Source organism: Thermobia domestica, chromosome 5, assembly GCF_964235325.1.
Source record: "Thermobia domestica chromosome 5, izTheDome1.hap1.1, whole genome shotgun sequence".
Taxonomy (NCBI): Eukaryota; Metazoa; Arthropoda; class Insecta; order Zygentoma; family Lepismatidae; genus Thermobia; species Thermobia domestica.
Window position 1 is genome coordinate 56,555,220 of NC_137458.1, and position 18,564 is coordinate 56,573,783.

General features: G+C 36.0%; 1 protein-coding gene across 1 annotated transcript; it reads right to left on the bottom strand.

Annotated features, from left to right (window-relative positions):
- Window positions 1–16,551: 16,551 nt before the first annotated feature.
- Window positions 16,552–17,415, bottom strand: LOC145685091 (histone-lysine N-methyltransferase SETMAR-like). The gene has a single exon (XM_081757435.1). The coding sequence runs from the start codon at window positions 17,413–17,415 to the stop codon at window positions 16,552–16,554; it is 864 nt and encodes a 287-aa protein (XP_081613561.1).
- Between the last annotated feature and the right edge of the window lie 1,149 nt (window positions 17,416–18,564).

An 18,564-nucleotide genomic window follows, 5' to 3' on the forward strand; every position in this document is an offset into this window, starting at 1 on the left:
ATTTAGTATTCATCCCCCCCAGAATTTAGTCTTTTTCGAAGTACTTTATGAATAATACGATATTGATAATACTGAGGCATTATGAATACCTCTCTCCTTAATAGAAAATTGAATTTAATAAATACATTAATATTTGGACATTATTTATAATATTTGAGAATTGAATATTTGACTTGTTATCGACTTAAATTGATATTGAACGCAATTATTTGGAGCTGAAAGATAGAATCTACGATATAGTATTTCGACGACGAATTTATTGTTGTTTTTGGATATCTGTACGATCAGATATCACCCTGTAAATAAATTGTTAATAAATATTTGTTAAGTTGAATTGTGTCTGTTGTTATTTATTAGATTTAAAGTACTTTGATATTTGTGGTATTTCTGGTTTGATGCTGAATGCTGAATTATCTATTGTTGCCTGCTCCTGCTTTGGATACCATGGAAGGACATCAGCTCGTGTAGATCCCTCTGTAGTTGGTTGGGGGTATTGCTGATTGATCAACATATCTTGCGACCTTTTACTAATCCATGTGTGTTGGACACTTGGCAGTTTTCCTGACTTTGACGGCGGATGGGAACGCTACAATATGTATTATGATAAATTTGGATGGTCCACGTCGTTCCCTTTTAGGGGTACAAAATTGCCAAAATATAAACGTAAGAAATACGTTGTACCACGTGTTTGGTTGTTGGTCCATTTTATCCCCTTTGATGAGATTCTATTACCTTATATGATTACAGGGGTCTTTTTCCTATCATAAGGCATGGGTATATTGTTGCACCCTTCTTAAAATTTGGCAATGGGGATCCACTGAAATTGTCCAATTTAAGCATAGTACAGGACCTCAATATGTTTCGGTGGTCCTATTGTCAATTTTTTTTAGTACAACTACGTGTTCGGTTACTGACTCAATTTATCCTATTTTATAAGGTATGGACGGGTATCCCCTTTCAATTTGGTAGGACCCTTCGGTTGTAGTACAGTCACATGATCAATGATTTTGGTTTTGATGCGCGACGAGGTCCCTGGTCAATGTTCTCTAGGAATTAGGTGGAAACTTTGAACAACTTTCTTGGCATTTAAAACTTTTTTTCAACTTTTCAAACTAAAAAAAAATCAAAACGAAAATCTTGAAACTAAAAAATTTTCAAAACAAAAATATGAAACGAAAAATTTTGAAACGAAAAAATTGGAAACAAAAATTTTGAAACGAAAAATTTTCAAACAAAAAATTTTGTAACAATAAATTTACAAACAAAAATTTCAAAACAAATTTAAAAAGAAAAATTTTTCAAATAGAATTTAAAGCGAACAGTGATCAGCTTTCACGGTTAACCGTTAAATTTTATCCGGTTTTTAACTATTCGATTAACAAATAAACGGTTTTCAACTATTCGATTAACAAATAAACGGTCTTCAACTACTCGATAAACAGATGAACGGTTTTTTCCTTTTCACACCAGTGAGTGCAAGATTTTACAAACTAAAACAAAAAAAATTGTACTCGCTTTAAATACGCATCATTTTTGAAACAATGTGTTACTGTTCATCATGGATACACAGTGGAAACATCCATTTACCTGTATTCTCGCAGGGCCTAGTGGGTGTGGAAAAACGTATTTTGTGAAGCGATTACTGTCACATCTCCCAACCATGATCAATGCAAAATTTCGTAAGATATACTGGTATTATGCAGAATGGCAAGACGTGTATGTGACAATGCTGGTTCCAGTAGAATTTCACGAAGGACTTCCACGAATGAAAGATTTTCAGCCTCAAGGTGGACCACATTTGATTATTATTGATGACCATATGCGAGAAGTGAATAGTGATATTGTTGATATGTTCACGAAAGGATCACATCATCGAAATATTAGTGTGATTTTCATAACACAAAATGTATTTCATCAATTAAAGCAAATAGAAATATGAGTTTAAATTGTTCGTATTTGGTGTTTTTTAAAAATCCACAAATCAAGCATATGAGTTATCAAATCATGCCTGAACATCCTCTGTTTCTACAAGAAAGTTGTGTAAACGCAACAAGAAATCCACATGGCTATTTACTGATGGATACACCCGATGAAATGCGATTTCGTACAAATATTTTTCCTGACGATCTGCATCATTATGTTTACGTACCAACAAAACATGTTTAAATTATTGTGCATGTGAAAAGAATGACTTAGTCTGTCACGATGTCTCCTACAGTGAAACACGCTGATCTGCTACGTGCTCTGCACAAAGCTAAACCAAGATTGCGTAAAGCTATTATTGCTAATGCAGACGCTTCATTAATTCATAGTATTTGTTAATGTTGTTATAATGTTTAAAAAGGCAATGTTCCACTGACAAGTGCGCAGAAGTCAAGATTAAAGCGTTACAAGAACACGCTCCGCTATCTCGTAGACAATACAAAATCATTGGATAAAAAGAAGAAACATTTAGCTGTACAACAAGGAGGATTCTTACCTGCATTACTTGCACCTATTGTAGGAAGTGTGTTATCCAGTATTTTGTTTAAACAATAAACATCATGGAACATAGCAAGAAGATGGTTTTAGTGCCACCAGAAATGCTTCAACGAATGCATGCATCATCATCCCGTGTGAGTGGAAATCGAGAATATAATCTCGATCGTGAAATGCAATCTATACTGAATACATCGTATCCAAGTGATGAAGAAAAATGGAATCAGTACAATAGAATATTACAGAATTATCTTTATGTGATACGTACACTTGGTCCTTCTTGTTTACGTATTACATCAATGAAATCTGATGGTGACGTTCCGAATGTTGACGATAGCACGAAACAAGAAATTTTAGCCGCAATACCACAAATGTATCGTAAGAAAGCCGAACTACTATTCCGTCGTTTAAAACAAGATGACGCAATTACGTGGGATCATAAAGGAACAGTGTACATCAACGACAATAAACTACATGGATCCAATATTGTAGATTTAATGTGTGATGTGACTCGACCGAGGAAACATTCTAATCTTCAGGGCTGGGAATTGTTTTGCAACTACCTTGCATCGTCAAACACACCTCAAGAATTGATTGGTAATCCACGAAGATTAAACTATATTGTCAAGCATAATAGTATAACAGCATCTGAAGGATCTGCACCACCAAAACCGGCACCTGAATTATTTTCTTCCGGAGAAGAAGAAGAAGATGATGATGATGTTTTAGAAGTCCGACCAAAAAGAAAACGTATCATTCCACAGTGGTCAACGTACAAACCATGAACAAAAAGTTGAAATCCATTTATTACAATCCAGCACACCCTGCATCATTTTCTACTTCAAAGAAATTATGGCAAGCCACAGGAAAATCTATACCTCTAGCCAAAATAAAACTTTGGCTAAACAAACAACCTACCTACACGTTACATCGTCCTGTACGTCGTCGTTTCCGTAGAGATTTTTATCTTGTCAACAATATTGATGATCAATGGGAATGTGATTTAAATGATTTACTATCACTTCAAAACTATAATGACAATTACCGCTATATTCTTACAGTGATTGATGTGTTTAATCGGTACGGGTGGGCTGTACCACTAAAATCAAAAAGTGCCGAGGATATAGTGAATGCATTTGAAATCATTTTTCAGGAGAGGAAACCAATTGTGCTACGTAGTGATCAAGGAACTGAATTTACCAACAAGACAGTACAAAAGTTTCTCAGGAAACACAACGTGCAACATGTTACAACAAAGGATCCAGATATTAAAGCCAGCATCGCAGAATGATTTAATTAGACATTGAAACATCGTATGTAGAAATACTTTACCAAATATCAAACATACAATTACATCAAAGTATTGCCTTTACTTGTAAAAGCATACAATGAAAGTCGGCATTCCAGTATTAAAATTGCACCTGTAAACGTTTCTCAGGACAATTTACTGGAGGTGTGACATATACGACAAAAAGCTACAACGTTCAAAACAAGATACGGATTTATCTGTTGGTAATACTGTTCGTATAAGTAAAATAAAACGTATCTTTGACAAGGGTTACCTCGAGAACTGGACTTGGGAAATATTCAGAGTAAAAGCCATTGTACCAAGAAACCCACCAGTGTATCGACTAGAGGATTTAAATCATCAACTCATCGATGGTGTTTTCTACAGAGAAGAATTACAACCAGTACCGTTCCCTTCGACGTTTCTCATCGATAAAATATTATGTACAAGAACAAAAGGTTGCAGAAAGGAGTATCTCGTCCAGTGGAAAGGATATCCTTCCTCATTCAATTCGTGGATCCCTGCAACTTCATTGAAGAAGAATGGAACCTGATCAAGATTTTTACGTTACACTTCCCAGTAATAGTTCCATGGATTATTTTCCAGAAAATACATTGACTTCATATATTACGAAATTACAACGACGTGTAGAGTTTCGCCAGAAATGGGATGTGGCAATTGTAGAGATTCACTATCCATATTCTTTGCTGAACACTAACAGTGAAAACAATAAAATATATTACAAATCATCAAGTAGTAATGATCAAGAACCGTGGAAGGTTGTAACGATCCCTCTACGCTATTATAACAATATACGGAATCTTATTCATGCAATTAATATACATAATAAAGAAACCAATTTATTTATATCTCATGACGCAACTAATAATATATGCCTCATAAGACATCCCAAAAAGGAAATCCATACTTCTGTACAATTCTCACCAAGTGTTAGTTTAATGCTTGGATTTGAACCGTAAAGTGATTTAAAAGATATGGAAAAGGGACAATATACACCGGATGTACGATTAGGTTTATCATCACAAATGTACGTCTATTGTGACATTATTGAATCGGTCATTGTTGGAGATACAATGGTACCCTTGCTACGAATTGTCAACATGGATGCTATGAATCATACTTTTGGAAGTCATGCAGTACAAATCCTTAATCCTGCATATTATGTTCCAGTGGAAAAAATGAATTTTGAGCAAATACAAATCGATATAAGGGATAGCACAGGTCATCGTATGCCATTCACCTTTGGAACGGTGTGTACAAACTACATTTCCGTCGTCGTCGTCATGACTGATCCGTATTTGCAATACTACCAAAAACAAGCGTTATCCGGTATCGGCAACGTCTATGTGGGAAGTGCCTATCAAGCAGGACATGGCATTGGAAGTTTCCTTGGTGGCTTATTTCGTTCAGTGTTACCACTTGTGAAGCAAGGAGCTAAAATCGTGGGAAAAGAATTATTTAAATCAGGTGCAAATATGATTAATGATGTTGTGATCTCGAATCAACCGCTGGAAAAATCTTTTCATCAACTGATGCAAGAGGCAAAAACAGATTTACAAGAAAAAGCTAAAAATAAGTTAAAAACTTTGCTGGGAAGTGGATATCATAAACGAAAATGGGATGACTGATCTCAGTTTGAGGTTGACCTTCCAACGATCAACAACACCATCAATTCTACGAAGAGACGTAAATTATCACATAAAAAGAAGAGGAGATCATTGGCATCGTCACCAGATATTTTTGATTAATTCAACGATGGCTTTCTTACATCATCAATCCTGTGAATGTGTAAAAAGTGAATTGGACATTTTGCAACGTTACCCACGCAAACCAGTGTTCTGGACAATCGTATTATAGGCTACAAACCAATTAGTTCAATAGCTGAAAATTCACCAATAGAATTTGTAGTGAGTGGTAGCAGTGATGAATATATTGATTTGCCACAAACCTTATTATACATCCAAGCACAAATTGTGAAACCAGATGGTTCCTCCTTCACCGAAACGGATAAAACAATTGCACCTGTCAATGATTTTCTAAATGCTATGTTTAGTGAAGTACAAATATACTTGAACAATAAACTGATTTCATTTCCGTCACATAATCATCCATATCGTTCGTACCTGGAAAAACTGCTCAATTATAGTGATGGAGCTAAAAATACACATTTACAAACAGCAATGTGGTTTCAAGATACGGCTGGTCATATGAACGCAACCAAAAGTGAGAACAAAGGATTTCAACAACGCTATGAACTGACAAAACAAAGTATGAAATTCGATATGATTGGACATCTTCATTGTGACATTTTTAATCAAGATAAATTTTTAATTCATGGAGTGGAATTACGTGTGAAACTTATTCCTGCAAAACCAAACTTTTGTCTCAGGGCCAGTGAAAGTGGTGTCAATGCAAAAATCAATATTCTAGATGCATCGTTGCAGGTGAAAAAAATCAACATCAGCCCTAGTGTCAAATAGGCACACAATAAAATTTTTCAACCTACACCGGCAAAGTATCCTCTGACAAGGGTTCAAATGAAATCTTTTACCATCCCGAAGGATATACAATCCAAAACTATTGATAACCTGTTTATGGGAACATTGCCAAATCGTATTATTGTAGGATTTACATCGAATGAAGCATCCAGTGGAACTATTACCTCCAATCCATTTGAATTTCAACATCTAAACATTAATTTCTTTACATTGTACGTGGATGTAAAAGCTGTACCTTCAAAACCATTGCAACCCAATTTTGAAGAAAATCTCTACATTTCATCGTACCACACATTGTTCTCAGGCTCTGGCATACATTTTACCAATACTGGAAATTCAATTTCAAGAGCCGACTACAAGAATGGATATACACTGTTTGTATTTGACCTAACTCCCGATTCTTCTGCTGGAGATTGTCACTATTGGAATTTACAACGACATGGAGCCATCCCATTGGAAGTTCATTTCCAAGAGAAATTAGCAGCACCTGCAAACTGTATTGTGTATGGGGAGTTTTCCTCACTCCTAGAGATCGACCACCAGCGCAACATTATCCTGGACTTTTAAATTACAAGGTACGTATACGCTATGTATCATTTCCATTCACGATGTTGAATACATTACAATTAGCTAGTGCTTTAAACGGTAGTCCATTATTCAGAAATCATTTTACCGAGGTATTTGCAAGCGATGAGTTGCCCTCACGGATTTCTCTACCTCTGGCAATCATTGTAAATACAGATACATCCACAAAATTAGGAAGCCATTAGATTGCAATTTATATTGATAATCGCGGTGTTGGAGAATATTTTGACAGCTATGGCCTTCCTCCTTATGTACCACAACATGTTGCATTCTTAAAACTCCATTGTATGTACTATAAACATAATAATAGCCAAATGCAAAGTCTTGGTTCATCTGTATGTGGCTATTATGCTTATTTTTATTTGTGCTGTAAAGCCCAAGGAAAATCTCTGCGTGAAATTCAATATTTGTTCACAACAGTACCCGCGGTTAATGATCGTAGACTGCTACAATATACCTTCCAGGTAATTTTATCATATTTATCATTGTAAGTGTATTTGTTTAATTATGATCTATTTCTATACTAATCATCTTTTCCCTCGTTCTTTTTACAGAATTCACAATACGAAGCTTTGCAAACGGGTGCTATGCTGCAAAACATGGAAACAAATCATCACAATCAAGAAGAGGAGGCGGTCTAATGAAGAAACCCAGCTCAATATACAAACATTGTCAATAAGAAAGAAAAAGAAGAAACCAGAAAAATGAATAACATACAATTTATGCTTATTTATGTGTTTTTATTGTCCATTCCACATACAACGTTATCAGATTCTCCTAAAGAACTGTGAGATATAAGACGAGAACCCTGGGCAAAGTTTTCACCTAATTCCTAGAGAACATTGACCAGGGACCTCGTCGCGCATCAAAACCAAATCATTGATCACGTGACTGTACTACACCCGAAGGGTCCTACCAAATTGAAAGGGGATACCCGTCCATACCTTATCAAATAGGATAAACTGAGTCAGTAACCGAACACGTGGTTGTACTTAAAAATTTGACAACAGGACCACCGAAACATATTGACGTCCTGTACTATGCTTAAATTGGACAATTTCACTGGATCCCCATTGCCAAAATTTAAGAAGGGTGCAACAATATACCCATGTCTTATGATAGGAAATGAACCCATGTAATCATAGAATCTCATCAAAGGGGATAAAATAGACCAAAAACCAAACGCGTGGTACAACATATTTCTTACGATTATATTTTGGCAATTTTGTACCCCTAAAAGGGACCGATGTGGACCATCCAAATTTATCATGATACATATTGAGGTCCTGTACTATAATACCAAATGTTTAAATTGAGCATTTTCCAAAATTTAAGGGGTGGGCCAAGGTACCCCTCCCGGGGTGAACCAATGTGCCCATGTCTTATAGATAATGAACCCCTATACATGACCATACAACCATATAAGGTAATAGGACCTCATCAAAGGGGGGATAAAATGTACCAAATACCATACACGTGGTTGTACTAAAATTTTGGCAATTTTGTACCCCTAACAGGGAACAAGATGGACCACCCAAATTTATCATAATACATGTTAGGGTCCAGTACTATAATACCAAATGTTGAAATTGAGCTATTTCCAAAATTTAAGGGGTGGGCCAAGGAACCCCTCCCGGGGTGCACAAATATACCCATATCTTATGAAAGAAAATGGACCCCTATACATGACCATATAGCTATATAGGATAATATCACCTCATCAAAGGGGATAAAATCGACCAAAAACCAAACACGTGGTATAACGTATTGCTTACGTTTATATTTTTGGCAATTTTGTACCCCTAGAAGGAAATAAGGTGGACCACCCAAATTTATCATAATACATATTAGGGTCCTGTACTATAATACCCAATGTTTAAAATGGGCAATTTCAAAAATTTAAGGGGTGGGTCAAGGTACCCCTTCCAAATTTTTCAAGGGGTGCATTAATATACCCATGTCTTATGAAAGGTAATGGACCCCTGTATACGCCCATATAACTATATAGGGTAATAACACCTCATCAAAGGGAATAAATTAGGTCAAAAACCCCCGAAATTTGAATTTTTGGCAATTTAGAGGGAGTGGTCCTATGTACACCTAGGTCATTGACCCCGGACCAAGATCATTGACCTTTGACCTATGATGTCACAAATGTCGGAGTCAAAGTCCAAACTTTGGCCAAGTCATGCCATTACTACTCCCAGATCTCAACATAATTGAACATCTGTGGTTCGTCCTAGAAACACGACTCCGGCGACGATTTTCACCTCCATCCTCTCTCACAGAACTGGCCGATGCCCTGCCCGAGGAATGATGTAAAGTTCCACTTGCAACCATTCACGACCTCTATGCCTCCATCCCACGTCACATCAAGGCTGCTCTGAAGGTGAAAGGTGGCTCGACACCATATTAATCTGGTAAGTTGAAATTTCGTTCAGGTGTTTCCATTTCTCTGATCACCATCTCTATCTATTCAGTTCTTCTGAAAATTTCATACATTGTCACGTACAGCCATCGATACCAGTAAAAGTCCTCTGCATTTGGCGCACCACGTGTTCAAACTTGCGCATGCCTGCACTATACGGAATGTCTTGATAACAATCATTACTTCATAGACATCATTTTGTAGATACAATCTGGTCCACTTCCTACATTTCCTATATTATTAATGACCATTAAGCTATTGTTTAAAAATAGAACAAGTAGCAATCTGCTTAGAGAATAGCCGAAGGCTATTATGAAAACAACGGGATACTCAATTTTTTCTTTCTTTATTTAGTACGTGACGAAATCAAGGATTTGCTTAAAGCGGAAGTATGAAATTTGGTAAATATATACATTTTTATAGATAAAGAAGGCACTACGCGTTTTGCCTTTATCTGAAAATGCTGCTCCTAAGAAGGGAGAGGATTGAGAACTATAATATTCAAAGTTGCTTTCGTTAATTGAGGATGTGCAGATTGGGAGAATTTTTTAAGTTGGAGGTGTGAAAATCAATATCGAAGTACTTATTTAAAAAGAACAATATATCCCTTATCTTTCACGGAATTTATATCCATATAAGGGAATAGGGGAATTTTTCTGATACTGAATTTTTTATTTTATTCTTAATCGAATTACAAAGGTGAGAATTCTTCTCAGTAAGAGTTGTGAAATTTAACTAAGAATGATAAAAATGTGAATTTTTCCAAAAATTACCCTCCTAGTAGAAAAAGTGAGGATATTTCATTTTTATCATCTACGTCTGTTTTTGTTCAGAATGTGCCCAGAGCAAGCATTAGGTTTCGCTGTAGATTTCAAATTCAGTACAAAGTCTCTTTACTAATAATGAAGGAACATGTGCTTTACTGCTTCTAAAAATTACACTTCTTAAAAACTTGACATACTAAAAATAGTAGAGAATTTACCATTTTTGTTCTGCTTGTTTTTCATAAGTGAAGGGAGGTCATGAAATGGAATTTACCACTTTTATAGATAATGTTAATCTACAATAGAATATATGAACTTAAAGAATTTTCAGTGTTGCCACCCAACAGTAATTACAGTGTTGCCGGAATAACATTTCCTCCAAAATTTAAAGTAAGACTGCGACTAAAAGAAGGAACTCAAATGCTTTTGATTATGTATCACATTGTTTTGGTATACCGTGAACAACTTTTTGAAATATCAGTTGTATTTAGTTCGTAATAAACAACAAAGTTTTATGATACAGTTATCAAAATTACACAAAAATGCTATTTAAAATGTAATTCACCGGATTCCAAAACAGCATAATACGGAATGAAATTCAGTTTTGTTTGTTCCTTTAGATACTGCCTTTAGATGTTCCTTTGGAGGAATGTTATTCTGGTAATACTGTAGTTTCTATAGTAGCAGTATTTTTCATGTTCATATTTTCTGTTCTAGAGTAACATTATCTATAATTATGATAAGTTTTGTTACATTATATTCTTTTACCTATTTAAAACAAACAAAACGAAATGTTAAACTTGTATTATTTTTAGTATCTTAGGCCCTTAAGCGAGAAAGGAGAACACCAATTTATTCTTATTCTTTATTTCTCCGTATATTTATTATACCTTATTCTTCCAGCACAAAAAATAGACATTTGTACTATAATCTTGGACAAATATTGTTGAAAGCCCAAAATTATGAAACAAATAAGAATATATATTTTTTTATATTAATCAAAAATTAATTAATTAAACTAATACTATTTTAATCACATTGATACAATTTATTAGTGTATTTATACACGTTCAAAACATACAGAAATAAAATTGTTTACACACACATACACACACACACACACACACATATATATATATATATATATATATATATATATATATATATATATATATATATATATATATATATATATATATATATATATATATGATAATTGCCTGATTAAAAACCGAGTAACTCAATTTACTTACCAGCGTTGGTATTTGAATCCACTTGATTTCACACTCAAACAATACATTCTGGTCTATTGCCACATTGAAGGTATCTCTTATATCGCCACCTATATGATTCTCAATATGTGATAGGTTCCTGAAACAAACCATAAATTTAATACAGCTTCTTTGAATTTTGGATTCTTTTAATACATAAAACATGAGAAATTAGCTAAAAACGAAAGAACGTGAAAAGAAGTGTTTTTAGTAGCTTATTACTAATTATACAGGGTGACGGCGTGACTATGTTACAAAATGTTAGGGATGATTCCTGACACGGAAACAAGAAAAAAAGTTCAAATAAACTTTTGCCATCGTACGTAATTTCGGAGCTACTAGGTGCCGAAAGCGTGGGAAAATGACATTCAAAGCTCTATAGCTCGACTATTGTGAATGGTAGAACTAATGCGGCATGGTCACGTCAAAGACACCGAAGCTGCTGTATTGAAAAATGCTTAGGTCAAGATCGTTCAATTCGTGCACAAGGAATACCCTAAAGGAGCGTAGGGATTCTCGGATAATCTGTCAAGAAAGATGGGTTGAAAAGGATACGGATGAATAGCTGTCCCAACTCCTAGCAATAATCCATAATGCATTAAGTCGATATCTCGCACAAGCACAAAATGGCGAACAGTTTTATATGTGGCATGTGTGGTTGCATAACGCGCACTAAATAAGAGTGGGAAACATGAAAAGAAATGGTAAATACAAATGGTAAATACATGGTACAAATGGTAAATACATTATATTACGCTGTCCTATCATTGAACAGACGCTTTCAATAAAAGGTAATAGTCATGAAACGTACTAAAACGTTGTTAAAGGATCACACTATTAAAGTCTTTCTTCCATGTATTGTTGTCATTGAAAACAAATAAACAAAACTGAGCGAAACACCTATAATGAAAAAGAGGTTGTTTCCTAGAAACAAAAGTCACAAGAATGGGAATAATGTCTTTAATCAACATTTTACAGCAGGATTGAATGCAGCCAAGAACATCATCAATTATCTGTAAACGAAACAAATTCCCCAATTATCCTATAATAGGCGATGGACATGGTGTCCCTCTACTTCAACACAGGCGTTACAGCGTCGTAGTAAGTTCTGACGCATCCGCTGTAACAACCCAGGATCTGTTCTTATAGTATCACAGGCAGCGATTATTCGTGCTAATAGTTGTCCTGCGTTGTCTATAGACGTTTCATAGACAAGTGTTTTGACATGACCCCACATGAAAAAATCAAGTGAAAGCAAATCTGGGCAACGTTCAGGCCAATTACAAGGACCGCCTCTTCCAATCCGTCTGTCACGAAACGTTTGATTCAAATACTCTCGAGCACAAGCTGAAAAGTGGGCTGGGGCGCCATCATGTTGAAACCACGTCTGTTGACGAACACCGAGTGGGACATCCTTTAATAACTCTGGAAGTATGTCTCGCAGGAATCTCCTACACCCTGGTGCAGTTAATCGTGGTGGTAGTACATATGGATCTATTATCTGATGACCGATAATACCCGCCCACATATTTATGGCGAATCGGTCTTGGCGGCCCCTGTCCACAATTGAATAAGGATTTTCGTCTGCCTATACATGACTATTGTGACTATTAAATATCCCGTCTTTCATAAAACAAGCTTCGTCGGTGAAAAGCACGTAGGAAGCAAACAGCGGATCAATTACAGAGCGTTGGAGAAATCACTCACATAACCGAACGCGAGGTTGAAATTCAGTTGACCGTAAGGCCTGAACCCTATACGAATGATAGAGGTTTAACTGTTGCTCATGTACTACTTTCTAAACAGTATCTTGTGCTACTCCCCTTTCACGTGCTACTTTCCAGGTACTTACTGTCGGGTCTTGGGCAAAACTATCAAGCACTTGTTCTTCAAAGTCCGGAGTCATTGTGGCTCTTCGTCTTCCTTGGTCGTTGTATTGAGGTTGTAAATTCCCCGTGCCTCGTAAGCGCCGAAAATGTCTGGGAAACATAGTATGTGCTGAATTTCTTCTTTGTTGATACTTCAGTCGATATAACCTATCAGCTTCTCGAATGTTGCCATTTGCTTTGCCGTATACAAATATCATGTCAGCAAGTTCTGCTATCGAATACTCCATTTGATCTGACATTCGAACAAGCAAAGCACAAACTGCACTAAGGAACTCGTACGCTACGAACAAACCTCACGAAGAATAACCTTCCACAACGCCTTCTAGTAGAGTTGTCTTATACTTTCCTTACCTTCGATTGTTTTCCACGACAGAAGGAAGAAGAAATGCTTCTGATCGAACCTGCAAACTGTGGCGTACTTCTAGTGATAACCGTCTGTGAAAACAAAATATTTTCTAAACGATAACAATATGACGACATGTTAAGCATTCTAGACAAACATCATAATCAATCCTGCAAAACAGTGGAAGCAGCGACTAAAACAAACGTCCTGATAAATTGTTTTTCCTTGTTCTTTTTCAATGATCGGGTAACGCACATTACAGCTAATGATAAGAAACGGATATTTTACTGTTGTTCTCTGGCAGTGGTCAAATTAACATATGATGGCTGAAAAATCCCCCTCTCGTAAAAAGTATCCTCGGCTTGTATCATCAAATAAAATCAGATTTCTGCCTGGAAAAAAGCACCAATATCCCCGGTTTTACCCCTTAATTTTACTTGCTTTCAATAACAAAACTACATGGAAGAAAGACTTTAACAATGTGACCCTTTTACAACATTTAATACGTTTCATTACTATTACCTTTTATAAAAAGCGTCTGTTCGATGATAGGACAGCGTAATATCATGTATTTACCATTTGCACCAAATTGTTCACGATTTCGTTTCATGTTTCCCACTCTTATTTAGTGCGCATTATGCAACCACACATGCCACATATAGAACTGTTCGCAATTTGGACTTGTGCATGATATCGACTTAGTAGAGACGCATTATTGCTAGCAGTTGGGACAGCTATTCATCCGTATCCTTTTCGACCCATCTTTCTTGACAGATTATCCAGGAATCCCTACGCTCCTTTGGGGAATCCCTTGTGCACGAATTGAACGAACTTCACCTAAGCATTTTTGAATACAGAAGCTTCGGTGTCTTTGACGAGACCATGCCGCATTAGTTCTATCATTCACCGTAGTCAAGCTATAGAGCTTTGAAAGTCATTTTCCCACGCTTTCGTCACCTTGTAGCTCCGAAATTACGTACGTTGGACAAAAGTTTATTTGAACTTTTTTTCTTGTTTCCGTGTCAGGAATCATCCCTAACATTTTGTAACATAGTCACGCCGTCACCCTGTATAATTAGTAATAAGCTACTAAAAACACTTCTTTTCACGTTCTTTCGTTCGAAGATTAAAATGATAAGAGAAGAATTATAGGATATTGTAAAGTGAGATCGAATCATTTAAGGGGAAACCGAACTCGTTTTACTCGTACATATTTTCTATCATGCTCATTGCAAAATTATACATTAACATTCTTTACAACAACCTCAAATTGTAATGGGAAAAGCTTTAATTCCCTTTAATGAACTTACAGTATTTGTATCTTCCACAATATTACTAAATTAAATAAAATAGGTTCAACAATTCGTAACTGTGTATATATAAATATTACATATTCGACGACAATATATATTTTTTATTATTCTTAACCTTAATTATATTTAGGATATCAGTCTTTGAGAGAATGATTACAAATTTAATGTGTTATACATTTGAAATTATAATAATTATTGATGTACTAAAATCTTAGTAAAATTAATGAGAATATTTAAATCTAATTGAGTCCGACTGTATATTATATAAGTTTATTATAGCAAATACCAACTGACAAGAAATATTAATATATCGTATTGTTGTATATCTCCGGACGGAGGTACTCAAGATGATGTCAGTGTTTATTTTCCTCTAAGGAACAAATCTAAAATTTAGTCCGTTACATCGTATATCACATTATAGGAAGCATCTGATCAAAATTAATGCTTTAAATGTCAAAGTACCGTTTATATGTTAGTAATCAAAATATGTATGAAAACCAATAGTGACAAACACAAACATATAACCACACTTCGATTTGTGTGTATCGGATATAGTACTTTGCTTCAAGCTCTAGCGGCAGCCTAGAACTATTTTAACACTATATATTCCTTATATTTCTTTTTAGGGTTATATAAAGATATATTTATCTTTTGCATTATTGCTACTGTTTTATGTTATTAATATTAGTGATTTTTTAAAGTTGGAAGATACAACTGCAAAATTAAGTTTAGCAAATGTTCTGGATATTTGTGACCTTGGCATTTGGTAAGTCATATTGACAAGTTAATGTAAAAATCTTAGGTTTTGCATAAGATCATGGGTCTACTAAATAGAATTATTGCATTTGTACTTCTCTAACATTCTCGGTTTGAAACAAATAATTTACAATACATTTCTAGCATATACAGTATGTTATTTGATATTGCAGATGCTCTCGACACAAGTAACAAAGCGTTCCAGGAATACTTATAAATTAAATTTTCAAACTCCACGATGGTGCACCGTGAAATAAACATTGCTTAAATTTCAGCACTTGCATAATAGAATGGTCACTTACAGAACGACACAAGTATTATAACGGACAACACTTAATTTATTTAACAGGTAATAACATGTAAGTACTCTACCAGTACCGGTTTACAACCTCGCAAAATTGGTCTCAATTCCGCACTCAGATAATCACAGTATAGCAAACTCCCAAGCTGACATATTTCCTTCTATTTTCAGAATATATTTTGGTTCTCAAATTTGAAGTCCGAAGTTTTTATATCCTTGAGTTGACGAAAATATCTTACAATTAAATAAAATTTCCATTACACGTAGCATAACGCAATGTCGCATAGCATAGCAATTGTAACGGATTTACAATTGTTTCTGTCAGTACAATTTTTAATGTATTAGATATTTACGAGGGTTGGGGCAAAAGTCATGGCAACTATTTTTTTTTCTTGAAGATACCAGTCCGGTTGGAAAATGTGACATATACAGACGAAAGGACAAGGTGTTAACTACATTCATGAATAATGAATAGCACTGAAATATCCTAATTCACTAATTTATTACGGTAGTATACAGGGCAATATGACCTTCACGGTGCAAAAGAATGACAACACAGTACGCATACAGTTGACATGACAAACCTGGGCCTAAAAACCCTCAAAGTAGTCCCCTGCTACTTGCACCACTCGCTGCTAACGATGTGGGAGGCGCTGAATACCAGCCTCCTCAGAATTTGCCGCACCCTGTGTGAATCGGTCACCTGTTCGCACACAGCATTAGCAATGTCCTCGCGTGTTGCAAACCACCTACCACGTAATGGTTCCTTAATCTTTCGAATGAGATCAAAGTCACAGGGCGAAATGTCAGGATAGTACGGTGGGTGTTCTAATTCTTCCCATCCCCAACGTCGCAGTAGCTGCCCTACACACTCTGCTTTATGTGGTTTTGCATTGTCGTGAAGGATTATTGCACTGTCCAAAAGATTCGGACGTTTTTCCCAAACGCTACGTCGTACCTGTCGTACCAGGAAGCCCCTGTAGTACTGTGCGGTCACTTTTCTGCCATGTGGAACAAAGTGGCAAACAATGACACCCATGACATCATACGCAACGACCACCATCAATTTGACTGGGGACGGATTCTGATGGAAATTCTGCCTCCTCGGTGATCCAGTATGTCGCCAAACCGCGGACTGAGGTTTCAGTTCTGGTTCGTATGCCCTGTCCCAAAATTCATCGATGGCGATAATTCGTGCCAAAAATTGATCGTCGTCCTGTTGCCAGCGTGCAAGGTGGTAGGAGCATATTGCATAGCACATCCACCTTTGAACTTCCGTCATTGCATGTGGTACCATTGGATGCGATTTTGCGTAGTTGCAGCTCATTACGCAATATCCTGTGTATGGTGCGTTTCTCGATGCCACTTGCCTCCGCCAACTCCAGTAGCGTCCATCGTCTGTTTTCATCCAGGAGCTGCTCGATGACGGCACGTGCCACGTGTGTCCGCACACTGACAGGTCGTCCCCAATGTTGCTCATCACTGGTTGACACACATCCTTGCTGAAACTTTCCTACCCACCGTGCTACTGTCCGGTATAGTAGAGCATTATTCCCAAGGGCTTCCACTAATTCACTGTGACATTCCATCGCATTTCCCCCTCGGAGAACGGCTATTTTGATGTAAGCGCACTGCTCAACACGGGTTACTTCCATCTCGCACGACACTCACCAACTGACTGATTTCACAGCCCTCGCTGTGCTACTACCAGCTATCACAGAGCCATCTATTGTTCTGAATACACACTATACCTGCAGAACTTCCACGCGACACATAGAAGTTTGTGATCCGCTCACATATCTGCAAGAAAAAAAATAGTTGCCATGACTTTTGCCCCAACCCTCGTATATTATTAGAACAATGTATATTAGTTGATTTGGTAAATAGTCTCATACTTATAAACTATATCTTTAATAAGGGGAAACCCATCGAAGCCTGACTTCCATAGACACACAAGTCCAGTTGAAGAGGTATTGAGAAGCTGAATTAAAACTGAATATTTGTTGAAAATGGTAACTTAGAAATCAGAATTTATTCGTACTTAGTACATGTGTTATTCAGCAAAGTGTAAGTATGAAAGTATGATTTCCAAGTTCCCATTTAAAACAAATCTTCAGTTTCCATTGAGTTTCTCAGTATATTTTCAACTGAAATTGTGTGGTTATGGAAATCACAGTTTCGATTAATGTTATCTCGGAACGTAATCACATTAATAATTTGTAGTTTAATTAGCTTACCGAAATAGATGGGAATTAAGTGACAAGCAGCTAAAGGAGCCGAATGTTGTTTCATAAAACAGAGTACAACATTCAAAACGAATACCATTCACCGAACAATTTACCACCAATGTTTCGCATGGTCTGAAAATAAGAGAAAAATATTTTCTAAATATGAGTCGTTTGAATATGGAAAAAAAATAAGGATATTATAATATAAATCAGATTCCCACAAACACCTCTTCCTAAGCGAGGACTACTTTTATTACTCTCAATATTATATGAACCATCCTACATCTTCAACTGTAATTTACTTTTTATTAGGTCACTAACTGATAACCTTATAATTTAAACTTGTATTGATAAAAATGCCTCAATGTTATGTTGAAAATTAAAGAAGAAATACAGGGTAG

Bases quoted from the DNA above. Each gene is read 5' to 3' on its own strand.
- LOC145685091 (XM_081757435.1), bottom strand. From the start codon at position 17,415: ATGAGCAACATTGGGGACGACCTGTCAGTGTGCGGACACACGTGGCAC.